This window comes from Branchiostoma floridae, chromosome 4 (genome assembly GCF_000003815.2).
Source record: "Branchiostoma floridae strain S238N-H82 chromosome 4, Bfl_VNyyK, whole genome shotgun sequence".
Taxonomy (NCBI): domain Eukaryota; kingdom Metazoa; phylum Chordata; class Leptocardii; order Amphioxiformes; family Branchiostomatidae; genus Branchiostoma; species Branchiostoma floridae.
Window position 1 is genome coordinate 29,265,935 of NC_049982.1, and position 14,747 is coordinate 29,280,681.

At 39.7% G+C, this 14,747-nt stretch overlaps 1 protein-coding gene across 5 annotated transcripts; it reads right to left on the reverse strand.

The window, feature by feature from the left end:
- Positions 1 to 6,148: 6,148 nt before the first annotated feature.
- On the reverse strand, positions 6,149 to 14,747 carry LOC118413358 (serine/arginine-rich splicing factor 10-like). 5 transcript variants are annotated; one of them, XM_035816700.1, is made up of 7 exons: positions 14,585 to 14,747; positions 11,579 to 11,683; positions 9,827 to 9,930; positions 8,953 to 9,154; positions 8,439 to 8,510; positions 8,108 to 8,215; positions 6,149 to 7,549 (listed from the first exon to the last, which is right to left on the reverse strand). In XM_035816700.1, exons 1-7 carry the CDS (start codon positions 14,647 to 14,649, stop codon positions 7,471 to 7,473), a joined length of 735 nt encoding a protein of 244 aa, XP_035672593.1. In that variant the 5' UTR covers positions 14,650 to 14,747; the 3' UTR covers positions 6,149 to 7,470. The 5 variants fall into 5 exon arrangements, with proteins under 5 accessions (XP_035672593.1, XP_035672595.1, XP_035672598.1 ...); XM_035816702.1 differs by lacking the exon at positions 11,579 to 11,683 and adding an exon at positions 12,078 to 12,182; XM_035816705.1 differs by lacking the exon at positions 11,579 to 11,683 and adding an exon at positions 10,436 to 10,870 and having other exon boundaries at positions 9,827 to 9,955; positions 14,585 to 14,715.

The window sequence follows — 14,747 nt, forward strand, 5'->3', positions numbered from 1 at the left end:
ATGGGGAGGACAGGCCGGGGAGAGTAGGCCGGGGAGAGGGGGCCAGACTGTACCATTGTACCTGTAGGGGAGAAAGTACAGCATTATTGCAATCACTTCTATGTCCTCTCAAACACATTTCTGGCTAGCTATGGCCCGTTTTGGAAGCTAAAATATGACATTTCTTGGATTACCACATACTTATGCTATGGCAAAGTCGGGACTCTTAGTTAAACAAAAAACAACAAAATTATATAAACCTCTAACAGCGACACCTACCGGAGTGAGTGTCCTTTCTTACTGTCTTGCAAAATCGTACATTTTTACCGAACTAAAAGCCTCATCGACATTAAACTAAACATAGAAGTTTGTCCAAACTCATTTCAAGTGTACTAAAATGTCAACGCGTCGTACTTCAAGTGACAAATTTAACAGACAGCAAGGCGTAATAACGTCAGAGTGCCATAAAGTTGACATATGCGGTCATATGGAAGCCAGAGCGGGTTTCAACCATTTTAATCGCATTAATAGCTTCATCGACAATAAACTAAACATACAACTTCAACCAAACTCTTTTCAATTACACCGGTGTGTCTACGCTACGTACTCAAAGTGACAAATTTAACAGACATCAATGCGTAATGACGTCAGGGTACAATAAAGTTGACATATGCGGTCAGAAGGAAGTCAGGCCGGGTTTTCCATGCTATTGACCTAATTGAAAATTCATATACAATACACTAAACATACAACTTCAACCAACCCCCTTCTGTTTACACCGGAGTGCCTCCGCTACGTATTACTAGTCTCAAATTTAACAGACATCGAGGCATAATGACGTCAGAGTGCCATAAAATTGACATATGCGGTCAGAAGAAAGGGCGGGTTTTCCACTGTTTTGACCTAATTCAAAAAGTAATAGACAATAAACTAAACATAAAACTTCGACCAAACTCTTTTAAAGTACACCGGCGTGTCTACGCCACGTACTCAAGGTGACAAATTTAACAGACATCAATGCGTAATGACGTCAGGGTACCATAAAGTTGACAAGGAAATCATGGCGGGTTTTCCACTGTTTTGACCTAATTGAAAGGGTCATTGACAATAAAGTAAACAGACAACTTCGACCAAACTCTTTCCATTTACACCGGTGTGTTGACGCTACGTACTCAAAGTGACAAATTTAACAGACATCAATGCGTAATGACGTCAGGGTACCATAAAGTTGACAAGGAAATCATGGCGGGTTTTGTTTTGACCTAATTGAAAGGGTCATTGACAATAAAGCAAACATACAACTTGGACCGAACTCTTTTAGATTACACCAGTGTGTCTACGCCACGTACTCAAAGTGACAAATTTAACAGACATCAATGCGTAATGACGTCAGGGTACCATAAAGTTGACATATGCGCTCAGAAGGAAGTCAGGGCGGCTTTTCCACTGTTTTGACCTAGTTCATAAAGCCATAGACAATAAACTAAACATACAACTTCGACCAAACTCTTTTTCATTACACCGGTGTGTCTACGTTATGTACTCAAAGTGACAAATTTAACAGATATCAATACGTAATGACGTCAGGGTATCATAAAGTTGACATATGCGCTCAGAAGGAAGTCAGGGTGGCTTTTCCACTGTTTTGACGTAGTTCATAAAGCCATAGACAATAAACTAAACATACAACTTCGACAAAACTCTTTTTCATTACACCGGTGTGTCTACGTTATGTACTCAAAGTGACAAATTTAACAGATATCAATACGTAATGACGTCAGGGTATCATAAAGTTGACATATGCGCTCAGAAGGAAGTCAGGGCGGCTTTTCCACTGTTTTCATCTAGCTCATAAAGCTTCATCGACAATAAATTAAACATACAAATTCGACCAAACTCTTTCCATTTATACCGGGGTGTCTACGTTACGTACTCAAAGTGACAAATTTAACAGACATTAATGCGTAATGACGTCAGGGTACCATAAAGTTGACAGGGAAATCATCGCGGGTTTTCCACTGTTTTGACCTAATTGAAAGGGTCATTGACAATAAAGCAAACACTATACAACTTCGACCAAACTCTTTCCATTTACACCGGTGTGTTGACGCTACATACTCAAAGTGACAAATTTAACAGACATCAATACGTAATGACGTCAGGGTACCATAAAGTTGACAAGGAAATCATGGCGGGTTTTCCACTGTTTTGACCTAATTGAAAGGGTCATTGACAATAAAGTAAATATACAACTTCGACCAAACTCTTTCCATTTACACCGGGGTGTCTACGTTATGTACTCAAAGTGACAAATTTAACAGACATCAATGCGTAATGACGTCAGGGTACCATAAAGTTGACAAGGAAATCATGGCGGGTTTTGTTTTGACCTAACTAAAAGGCTCATTGACTATAAAGCAAACATACAACTTGGACCGAACTCTTTTAGATAACACCCGTGTGTCTACGCCACGTACTCAATGTGACAAATTTAACAGACATCCATGCGTAATGACGTCAGGGTACCATAAAGTTGACTTATGCGCCTTCAAAAGGATGTCAAAACAGGGGAAAATACGGCATGACCTCCTTCTGAGCGCATATGTCAACTTTATGATACCCTGACGTCATTACGTATTGATATCTGTTAAATTTGTCACTTTGAGTATGTAATGTAGACACCCCGGTGTAAATGGAAAGAGTTTGGTCGAAGTTGTATGTTTAGTTTATTGTCTATGACCCTTTCAATTAGGTCAAAACAGTGGAAAAGCCGCCCTGACTTCCTTCTGAGCGCATATGTCAACTTTATGGTACCCTGACGTCATTACGCATTGATGTCTGTTAAATTTGTCACTTGGAGTACGTAGCGTAGACACACCGGTGTAATGAAAAAGAGTTTGGTCGAAGTTGTATGTTTAGTTTATTGTCTATGGCTTTATGAACTAGGTCAAAACAGTGGAAAAGCCGCCCTGACTTCCTTCTGAGCGCATATGTCAACTTTATGATACCCTGACGTCATTACGTATTGATATCTGTTAAATTTGTCACTTTGAATACGTAGCGTAGACACACCGGTGTAATGAAAAAGAGTTTGGTCGAAGTTTTATGTTTAGTTTATTATCTATCACTCTATGACTTTTTGAATTAGGTCAGAACAGTGGAAAACCCGCCATGATTTCCTTGTCAACTTTATGGTACCCCGACGTCATTACGCATTGATGTCTGTTAAACTTGTCACCTTGAGTACGTGGCGTAGACACGCCGGTGTACTTTAAAAGAGTTTGGTCGAAGTTTTATGTTTAGTTTATTGTCTATTACTTTTTGAATTAGGTCAAAACAGTGGAAAACCCGCCCTGACTTTCTTCTGACCGCATATGTCAATTTTATGGCACTCTGACGTCATTACGCCTCGATGTCTGTTAAATTTGAGACTAGTAATACGTAGCGGAGGCACTCCGGTGTAAACAGAAGGGGGTTGGTTGAAGTTGTATGTTTAGTGTATTGTATATGAATTTTCAATTAGGTCAATAGCATGGAAAACCCGGCCTGACTTCCTTCTGACCGCATATGTCAACTTTATTGTACCCTGACGTCATTACGCATTGATGTCTGTTAAATTTGTCACTTTGAGTACGTAGCGTAGACACACCGGTGTAATTGAAAAGAGTTTGGTTGAAGTTGTATGTTTAGTTTATTGTCGATGAAGCTATTAATGCGATTAAAATGGTTGAAACCCGCTCTGGCTTCCATATGACCGCATATGTCAACTTTGTGGCACTCTGACGTTATTACGCCTTGCTAGCTGTCTGTTAAATTTGTCACTTGAAGTACGACGCGTTGACATTTTAGTACACTTGAAATGAGTTTGGACAAACTTCTATGTTTAGTTTAATGTTGATGAGGCTTTTAGTTCGGTAAAAATGTAGGATTTTGCAAGACAGTAAGAAAGGACACTCACTCCGGTAGGTGTCGCTGTTAGAGGTTTATATAATTTTGTTGTTTTTTGTTTAACTAAGAGTCCCGACTTTGCCATAGCATAAGTATGTGGTAATCCAAGAAATGTCATATTTTAGCTTCCAAAACGGGCCATAGCTAGCCAGAAATGTGTTTGAGAGGACATAGAAGTGATTGCAATAATGCTGTACTTTCTCCCCTACAGGTACAATGGTACAGTCTGGCCCCCTCTCCCCGGCCTACTCTCCCCGGCCTGTCCTCCCCATATGGCTGGCACCGGGAGCGCTCCTTACCCCACTCGACTTTTCAAATTTTGCTGTGAAGACAAATTAAACCTTCACATGGATAATATGTTAAATACACATTCTTGGAATGGGAGTAACTGGTATGAAATTCTTCAAAGATACGGCTAAGCACGAAACAATAATAGAAAATAAAAGGTCGAAAGTCCACTTTATAGCCTATGTTTACATTCGTTGTACGATCGTCGCATACCTGTACCTATGGTGGTTATTGGTGCATTCTTGGCAAAGTCGTACATACGTCATAAAAGAAATTAGCTGCGAAAAGGCTGTTTTAGACTCTTGTATGTGGTTGGTTCTAGTTCTGTAACACCCTACGATATCGTAAACACACGGCGACCTTCTATGGATGTGAATTAGATCATAAAACATTTAAGGTTTTCCTAATCCAAATCTTGAGCTGAACGTCTATATTCTTAGCCAGTTGATAAAACAAGAAGTATGTTACTACTGTTTTTCTACGTTGCGTTGCTTACGTGGTGTAGGTAAACCAGATATATTCGCTGTCCCAAAACACGAACTGCAGTAAGGGTGACCATGCCGATTTTGTTTTTAAGACCACTCGTGTGTACATTTAGATATTTATAGGTCACACTTACGTCAATGTTTGTCCGTTGCCATAGGAACATACTGTGGCCCCATGGAGAATTCGTGGTTCAAGTGTTAAGATCAAGCACTTTTAAGGCATTCAGTTTTCATGTGAAGTCCCCTTTGTAATTGTATAGAGAATAGACCCTTCGGGGCTACGAAATCGGCTCCCTTTTAAAAACACGCAAGGAAATGTGGCATAACGTGAACTGATTTTACCTCCACTAAATAATTCATGCAGCCAGCACAATAGTGTCATGATTATGACGTAGTATTTCTGGCTTTGTTGTAGACGTTAACTCCAGCAACAACGTAGTTCACCCATACCTCGAATTTGAGTATGTTTACGGTGCACCGGTGACTTAACATAGTTACTGTTTAAACAGCTCTTGCAACACAAACATCTTGTTACATCTTTTACTTTTAGGGATTGTCTCGTGAGATATGCAAAATTCAGACAGATATCTATGAAACCTTAAACTAAATCGACACCGCGCAATAGTACCATGTTCCCGAATGGGATAAACTCACCTTAGGATTGATTATCAATGTGTTCTGGTAGTCATAATTTCACTAGCTGCTTGGCAACAACAATAACGTTCCTGGCATCTAGATTGTAGCTTGTTAGCCATTACCTTACTTTGATGCTTTGCTCTCCTGGGAGGTAAAAATGTAACGATTTCACCTCTTGAAGCTGTTTCCTGGCCGCTATGCTTGAATGCAATTGTGAAATGGTAACAAGAACACCTGATCCCTTGAAGGGGTCCTATGCAGCCAGGTTAAGTGCCTGAGATAGTCACCTCTTTGTCCATGTCTCTGCTAACAAATGCCTGCAAAATCGACTGTTTGCACAGGGTTCTACAATACGTACATTTGTACAGGTTTTGGTAACGCCTCAGGAGCGAGGTCTAGTTCTTTGAAGATGTCTGTTTGAGCAAGGAGGCTATATAACCGAGCAAGGAGGCTATATCACCAATCTCCTTGGTTTGAGTTACTTATGAACTACCGGCAAAAAAAGGAAATGAATGTATAGAATTTTCATCTTCAAAAAGAAATCAATTTGACATGAGTTCGGTACGACTCCACTGAAAATGCTATATCTTATCATATTCAAAAAGATGTGGTTTATGGAAATAACTTCACTGCTTTACATATATTTTTTGAGTTTGCCACTTGTGCTTAAAGATCAAGTATTCAATTTGAATTTCCTTTCTAATTCATAATCCAACTTTATAGTGTTAAATATATGCAATTCTTACAGTAGACGTGGAAGCTAGCCTATCTCCTAGGTAACTCAATACTATTAAAATCACACTGAAACAAGATGCTTATGACTGTTATCTTTTATTACTGAAAACTACCATTCTACATTTGACACAACCAAGACCTTGATGTCAGTATTTCTGTCTGTTTTTTATTACACACCACTGTGATATACTTATACCATGATGAGTTAAATATGCGTAGTACAACCGTAATAAAAACCTTTGGACTTCAAACTCCCCCTTCTAAACAATAGTAGACAAAAAACTGTAGCCGTGGCGTCGATGTCATTCTTACAATCATCACTGATAATAGCAAAGTACTACAAGTCTTGTTCTAATTTTGAGTTTTTGCTTTTGCTTTTAGTTCAGTTCCCATTGTGGGCAAATGATTCGTTCTTCCCTTCATAAAACAAAACGATACAAGCTTACTTCGTAAGTTCTAACCAGATGCAACATTGCTACTCTTTGAAATCCAGTGACATCTACATGTGTTACTCTTCAAAGACTGTTTCACGTGACAAGAAATATTTTTCCACTAGTTCCATGGAATGCACTGTAGTTGTCGACTAAGTCTTAAGGGATGGTGTAATGCACTACATGTCCTTGGATGTGAATGCTTAAGTGGTATGTACAAGAACAGAACAAGGCCATACTCCGTCCCAATATGGGACACTTAACCGTGGTTGTTTACATGTCACAATAGTCGGTCCTCCCAGTATTTGTAAGCTATGTAAAAATCAACAGGACAACACTTTTGTTATAGATTAAACCCTTGGGATTCTTTCCCTTCGGGCAGAGCAACGTGTGCAATGTTTTCACTCGTTTTCACAGTTAGTTTCACTACTTACACTGCCTTCAAGTACACATACACATATTTCGTCCCCATTGTCAAGTTGGCAAACATAAGGAAAATAACACTGAAATGAACCCTTTATCACAATTGGGTACATAATAGCTTGGAAGCACTATTCATGTTTTAATGTAGTTAGAGGGTCTTTGCGAACATTTGTGTGGGCATTTTACCTGATGATTGCTTTTCAACAAAGTTTGGTTGTTTCTGTCTTTAAGTAAGATATAACTTTTCCTGAAAATATACATTGGTTTTGCCTTTGCTGCAAAAGCAAACCAGGAAAAAAAGGGTAGTCTTACCATTCAACCACTCTATAAAAAGACATAGTAAAAAAAATTCCAGAAACTAGAAAGAGTACCCAGAAAATGGTAGTAGATATAGACCTAAGCATCTCTAAGCTACAAGTGGTATACGTATATATCAATACACCAATTCAGCATGTCTTGTACCTACACTTTTCTTTTGCCCCTATGTTTTGATACTTAAGGTGCTTTCTAGCCTGGCCCAGTAGTTGGAGAGGTGTCAGCACTGTCTAGAGCGCCTCGGGCGTTCTGCTGCGACTTCGGGGCGTGTGGCTCCGACTGCGGTACTGGGGGGACGGCGAGCGAGACCTGTGCGAACAATTGAGAGCAGGAGTAGAGTTGGAGAGCTGCATGGTTTTATTTATTTGAAGTTCACCATAAACAGAAACAAACAAACAAAAATGGTGGGAAAGGCAAAAGGTGAAAAAAAACAACTCTATGACTTGCCTCCCATTTTGTGGGTGGCAGAGTTCTCCGATAGTTTGGTACCATTTATGGGGATCAAGAATTTCATGAAATTTGTACGCAACTTATGAAAAGTTCAGTATCAAAACGTACAAATCACATGGAAAACACAGTCATTTTTGCAAACAATGCCTGGGTCATGTACCAAATGTGGCGTGCCAATATTATGGAAAAAAGCATGGAACAGGTGTATATGGTTACGAAATCATATTCAAAAATACACTTGTATTACCGCACATGCCTGTTAAAAGCTCAAGTCAAATCATCGTGGGTAGAAACACTTAGAAAGGTACCCCCTCCTGGTTTGCCAAAAAAGACTGCATTTTCCATAAGCTTTGTACGCTTTGCAGTGTCAAGCGTTTTTCACAAGATTCGTGCGTTTTTGCATGGAAAGAAACTGACCTTGGAGAAGGCTCCCTACGTGCCCGCGGGCTGTGAGAGCGGGATCTGGAGCGGCTGTACGACTTACGGCGCCGGCCGGCACTGGTGCTACCACCACCACTGCGTCGCCTGGCAACAAAAGAACAAAAAATTCACACACCATTTCCCCTAGTCTTACCGCGACATGACTTCTGCCCAAGCTTTAATGGCAATGTTGCTTCTCTGCAGCCAGCGACACACACAAATCACAAAACACCTAGTCCTACCTACCCCTGCAACGCCATGCCACCGCCGCCACAACTTCTGTTTGTCAGAAACAACGGTCGCATGAGCCAACGGTTTGCATACCAACCTGTACCCGTCGTACGACCGGCTCCGACTGCGCCGACCGTAGTAGGGGCTGTCCCCGCGGGAGTAGTAATGCCTGGAAGAGAACACTACCACTTAACTCACACGCTAATGCCAAACTAAAGTCGGGCAACAGATTAGTCTAAACTGCACTGGTCATCAGTCTGTGGGTATAACATTAGTGTAACAAGAGCACAAAACATTTACTTAAATCACTTTTAAAAATGGCTTTTGGTACCAAATCTGTATTGGTGATGGGGTAGGCAGCAAAAGGAAGGTTAAATGTAGATGTTGAAAAGATAGATGTTGAAAAGATACTGCAACAAAGTGAATGGAAGTTTTCTTTGCAACAAATAAAGATACAGAAAGTCTTTTATAAAACTAAAAGATACAAAAATATACCAAATCAAGAGACAGTGAAAGTCTTAAATAAATTTATCGAAATACCAAAAAAATGATGCCTTACACAGCTCATAGATTTAATACATTAATCATTAAAATACATTTAATTTATTTACCTTTCGTTGCTCCTGCTGCGACTGCGCCGACTGCTACTACTGTAGTATGGGCTGCGGCTACGGCTGCGGCGCCGCTCGCGCTCATAGGGGCTACGGCTCCTGCGCCGATCTCGCCGGTCGCGGTCGTCGTAGCGACCACCGTGTCCGTGGCGCCGACTCGGCGGAGAGTCGCGACGTTCCTTGGCTCTCATTTGGGATGGTGCTGTGGACAAGATAGCCAAAACTTCATTCAATAGAAAGCAGGCTTTTAGCTAGGATTTTATTATATTTATAGGGAGTCCAAATTTATTGGTGAGTCGCATAAGTGACTATTGTAGGGGGGTCTGGGGACATCCACCTTCCATGGTGCAGAGTTTTTGATGATTTTAAGTTAAAATAGTGCATTCTAAGGTATCATAAGAGGCAAAAACACTGTTACAGAGGTCACAGTAGAAGACTGTGACCACAGATGACCTAGTGGCATCCCTGGTCAATCAGAATTTCATGCCTGTCAGAGGATTTTCTCCTCAGTGTAAGGGTGTCCAGTGCGTGAAATTTCTTCTTATTCTAAGAAAAATGTGTCCAGATGACGCGTTGACGCATGACTGGCTAAAAGCCTGTATTAGAAAGTATCAGTAGACTGGGACAGGGACTGGTGCTGTTCAGTCAAAAATTTAGGTGAGTCCAATTTTTGTGTTGGATATTATTACAGTTAAACTAGTTCAAGAATGACTTCTATCAACATAGATGAACATTCAAGTTAAAATACAAAGTCTTTTCCAACATGTACCATTACAAAACCTAGACACAAACATTTCAGTCATACTTTGCCTGTCATTTTACAACACAACTTACATTGTTCCAGTATGAATTTAGTGGCCAGAGCGATACTTACTTTTACGGTCGCCCTCGGCAAACTGGATTTCCAGCTCTCGTCCGTAGAAGCGAGAACGGTCCAGTCCGTACATGGCGTCTTCTGCGTCCCGGACATCTTCAAACGTTAGCTAGTTAAGGGTTTCTGACACTTGGGAGTTAAAAACATCGCTGTACAGGATGAATGCCTTCTTCGTCGGTAAAGGTATACGTGATAGCCAAATTGAATAATTTTCAATTTTCATCCGTAGGAATGTGTTCTTTTGAAATAGGTAACAACTGTAATAATCTAATGATTGGTATTGTTAAGAACCGTTGCTCGTCTTGAATCTGAGAGGTTATAAGATTTCTTTTATATCATGCAACTGATAATTACGTTCCATTTTGTATACTGCATGCAAGTAAAAACTATCAAAAACGTGTTAGTCTTGTATTACAAGACTTCCAAAAGCGGTAGGACAGAAATTTAAAAATCAAGAGGAAACAGAAAAAAAACAAGACACTGTTTGCAAGTGTTGGAATATTTCATACTCAGAGTTAAAAGAAGAAAAAAAGTTGAACTTTTTCAAATGATTGGATACAGAACCATAAGAAATCGCTGCTGAATTTTCACTAGAGTTTTCACCCCCACCTTGTTGCCAGAGTGGAAACGTGGACCCTTCGGATTAGACTTGACTTTGCCTTGCCTTTGCCTTGCTTGCCTTTTGGCTTTGCCTTGCCCTCGCCCTTTCACCAGCCATGCCTTCGCTTGCTTGTAGTCCTTTGGTATTGCTTGTGCCTTGCCCCCTTACCTTGCCCTTGACACCATTAGGGATTTGAAGAAAATGGTCCAATTCAAACTTGAGATGTAAAGCGAAGATCATGGCTTGCTTGGACCTTAGCAAAGTTGGCCGAAAACCTTTGCAAGACTTGCTTGGATGTCAGCGGAAGAACCTCTCTGAGACCTTTAGATGCTTGTGAAGCTTGCTTTAGTGGCTTCACCCAGGCTAGCATACTTGGTAGTTAGGTTATTTGGTAGCTTGCTTTTCTTTTGGCTTTAGCTTGCCCAAATGCTTGACACTGGCTTCTGGTATAACAAAGAGAACCAAAAGGCAAACAGAGTTAGTACAAAATTGTGGAAAACTGGTTTTATAACAAACTAATACTAGTACTAAAGATCATCTTCTCTTCTTGATGGGCTGAAAAAAAGTTTTTTGTTTGCAGACTGTAGGCACTTTGGGTATTAACACACTTCTAATCACTATCAAAGTAATACTGTACTAATGTTAGTAAATAAACTAAACATTACTTGTTTTAATCATTTAATCATCAGGAATTTTTCCTCTCTTCGACAATGACAAATGAAATGCTATACAATTTAGGATTTGGGGAATGCAAAATGCTCCACTGTTACTCACAATCTTAAGAAACGTGTATGTATACAGTAATTTTTTTATTTTTTACTTTTGTTTTCACGGTGATACATGTAACATGAACTTATCATTACTTTACCGATAAGAAATAAATCACAGACTTTCTCTGTAAACGCGCCTGCCGCCACAGTGAATAGTTAGTTCCGATAACAAGTTCAAGTTTCTAAGACTGTGAAAGTTTGGTACCAAGAAGACAAAGTGAATTATAGCAGTTTGTAATCGTTCATTTGCCTATGACAAATTAATTCTATCATTATTGTGGTACACAGCCTCAAAATGAAACTCGTATTACCGGTGCATAATACTTTTTCAGCAAAGAACAAAGTTAGTATGTGTAATTTGTATACAATTACAAAGGATATTGGACATAGGCAAAGCCCCTGGGATGTCGTGTAAAGTGATCCAAGGGAATGTAAACGTCTACAATGGGTCCATACTTTCCAAATAGCGAACGCACTTCGTCAGGTCTAGGGTGGGAATGAAAAAGGCATAGTTCGTCCAAACGGTAAATGATGAGAGAGCTTACAACAGCCAATAAAGACCTGAGATGACATGAACATATCAATTTGGTGAACTAAAGCAATCAATGCTTTTTAACTAGCTTTGGAACAATTGCGTAGCATATACAACGTGACAAAAACTCAAACTAATGAAGTTGAACTAACAGCTACCAATATGGCCGCAGCTACATTGTAAGACTCTTGTCTTTGGAAGGGCTGAAATTGAAGTCTTGTTAAAAATATTGTACATAGACAAATATCCACTGAAAATCAAACTCGGAAGTGCTTCTTAGCAAAGAACATAAAGACATATGTAGTTTTTTTTACATTGTGTCCACTGTTCAAGACTAAGAAAGGATATTGCACATATGCAAAGCCCCTGGGATGGCGCGTAAAGTGATCCAAGGGAATGTAAACGTCTACAATGGGTCCATACTTTCCAAATAGCGAACGCAGTTCGTCCGGTCTAGGGTGGGAATGAAAAAGGCACAGTTTGTCCAAATGGTCAATGATAAGAGTGCAACACTTGAACAGCTTGTAAAGACCCAAACTGAACATATCAATTTGCAATCAATGCTTCTTTAACTAGCTTTGGAACAATTGAGTTGTATGCAAATTGAGAAAAACTTAAACTAATGAATTATATGGTCAGCTAGCTATATGGCGACAGCTAAGATTCTTGTCTTTGGATAAGCTGAAAAAAGAAGTCTTGTTAAAAAATATTGTACATGATGATATATCCACTGAAAATTAAAATTCAGCAGTGCTTCTTAGCAAAGAACATAAGTCATATGCATTTTTTTTTTACATTGTTCATTATAGTTCAACACTTAGCGCATAGTGATCCAATGGAATGTACACATCTACTATGGGTCTGAACTTTCCAAATAATGAAAGCAAATCTTTCGTCTGGTCTGGGTAAGAATAAGGAAAGGAAATACTTCTTCCATTGAATTCATTGACTACTTGAAAAGTGAAACTACTTCCAAGACCTGACCTGTACATATCTACACGAGTCCAGGACTCAAAATACCTGCCTGAAATCTGCAGATAAAACCATAATCCATTTGAAGTTGTTGTTTTTTAACATAATTTTACTATGTAGCTTCTTCTTCTCAAATCAGCCAGACTGAATAAGTCTCTGAAAGTAATAGATTGTAGAATACAGGCTCTCCTCATGCAAGGTGAAGCATGATGTCTTTTTGAAGTACAGACCTGTCATAAATGTACCAGCAGATTGGGCTACTAGAGTGCATTATGCAGCTTTGATACAGATGGTGTTTGTTTTAGTCAAGCACACCAGGACCCCCCTTCTTCTTCTTGGTAAGTGTACTGAGTTCTTTTTTATGCAAATGTTTGAGGCTTGACTTGTGGCAAATGCCTGAAGCACCCTCATATACTGGGCTGATGACTATTACTATCAAGTATGGGTACCAGGTCCAGGTCCGGACTGGGACCTATCTTCTGGACATGAACTGTACTGTACCTGAATTTTCTGCACCAGTTCCCAACCCTGCTTACCATCCAAAATGACGAATGCAATACTTTACAACTGGGTGCAAGTACTGTAAATGCAGAAATGTTCGCGGTGGATTAATGTTCACGGTTTTCGCGGTGACCACCTTACCGCGAACTTAAAACCACCGCGAAAATTTTTCTATTATGGTATTAGACTGCAGTCTATGGTGTTACCGCGAAATTAAAACCACCGCGAAAAGTCCTTTTTTCCTCTAACGCAAAATTAAATCCCCGCGAACTTAAATGCATTTACAGTATAGGGTAGACCCTGGATTGAATCCCCCAAGGAGGTTAAAAAAACCTCCTTGAATCCCCCTATCCATGAATCCACATGGATTTGCCCCAATATGGTGGTGCAGTGGGATTGCTTACCAATTACGCCATGGGGACATGCCAAATAGGGGATTGCAGCTTTGGAAAATATCATTTTTTTTTGGTACCAACTAAATGGATGATAATACAGCTCATGAGCTTGATTAATATTTTTCAAACAAAACTCGTAGGTTAAATTCCAGCCAACATGAACATTTGCAGATAACAGAACTACGTATTCTAAGCCCTGCATAAACTAGAATTTTCCCAAATATTGTCATCTTTTTGAAGTGGTTACAAAAAATGTAATTTGAAAAATTATGAAATAAAGTCTTATGAAAAACTACTTCAAATCTCCTTCTAATTGTAATATATTTTACACTTTTGAACAAGCAAATAGTTGTCTAATTTGAAAGGGCTAAAATATAACATTGGTCTTTTGTTTCTTGTGTCTGTTCACAATAATTTACCAAAGGCATGAAATTCCTGGCTTGTTTGAAAAACCAACCCCAAAAGTTGTATAATATGCTCTTTTCTAACCATCATTTTCAAATCCCGATTACTAGTAATCGAATTTAAACATGGCGTTCAGTACTAAAGGGCTAAAGATCCCCCTATCTGACCTGAGTGTGATTTTCTGGGTCATGTATTTATGTAGAGAGGTACACCCCACTTCAGGGTACATGCTGGCCACGTTTGAAATTCCTTTGGTATTATTTTTGTTTCTCCCTCATAAATTTTACGATAATAAAACCCACGTAAACTACCATAATTTCCGTCAGAATATGTGTCCTGTACAATTTTCTGACGTAAAATGTTGCATACTTGCTGCATATCGGGCTATACTTGTCGTAACATTGCACTAACCTTATCCTAAGAATTGTCTTTTTTAGGGATAGATGCACAAAAGGGGCTGTGCACGCCATTTTTGGGCACACATTTTCGAACATGAAATTCTCACATAAAAACACAAAATACGCCCGCCAAACTTTCCCCAGAGGTTCTCCGTGTTGTTTTCTAAGTAATCTGAGGAATTACCTGGTCCCATCGGGTACGTTCCGGACGTAGAGAGAAGTGTTAGGAGGTCGGCTGTAGCGAGACATGTTTTTCTTTCAGAACATTCACAAAATGGAGGCGAGAAAGGCGCGAGGCAATGTCGCCTGCGAGCATGCGCACTGTGAGATGACGTCATGTGGTAAAA

Bases quoted from the DNA above. Each gene is read 5' to 3' on its own strand.
- LOC118413358 (XM_035816700.1), bottom strand. From the start codon at position 14,649: ATGTCTCGCTACAGCCGACCTCCTAACACTTCTCTCTACGTCCGGAAC. The intron at 9,931-11,578 runs ATATCCTTTGTA...TAACTAGCTAAC, and splicing joins AGGGGCTTTGCCTATGTCCA to GTTTGAAGATGTCCGGGACG. The intron at 8,511-8,952 runs GTAAATAAATTA...GTTCTCTTCCAG, and splicing joins CGCAGCAGGAGCAACGAAAG to GCATTACTACTCCCGCGGGG.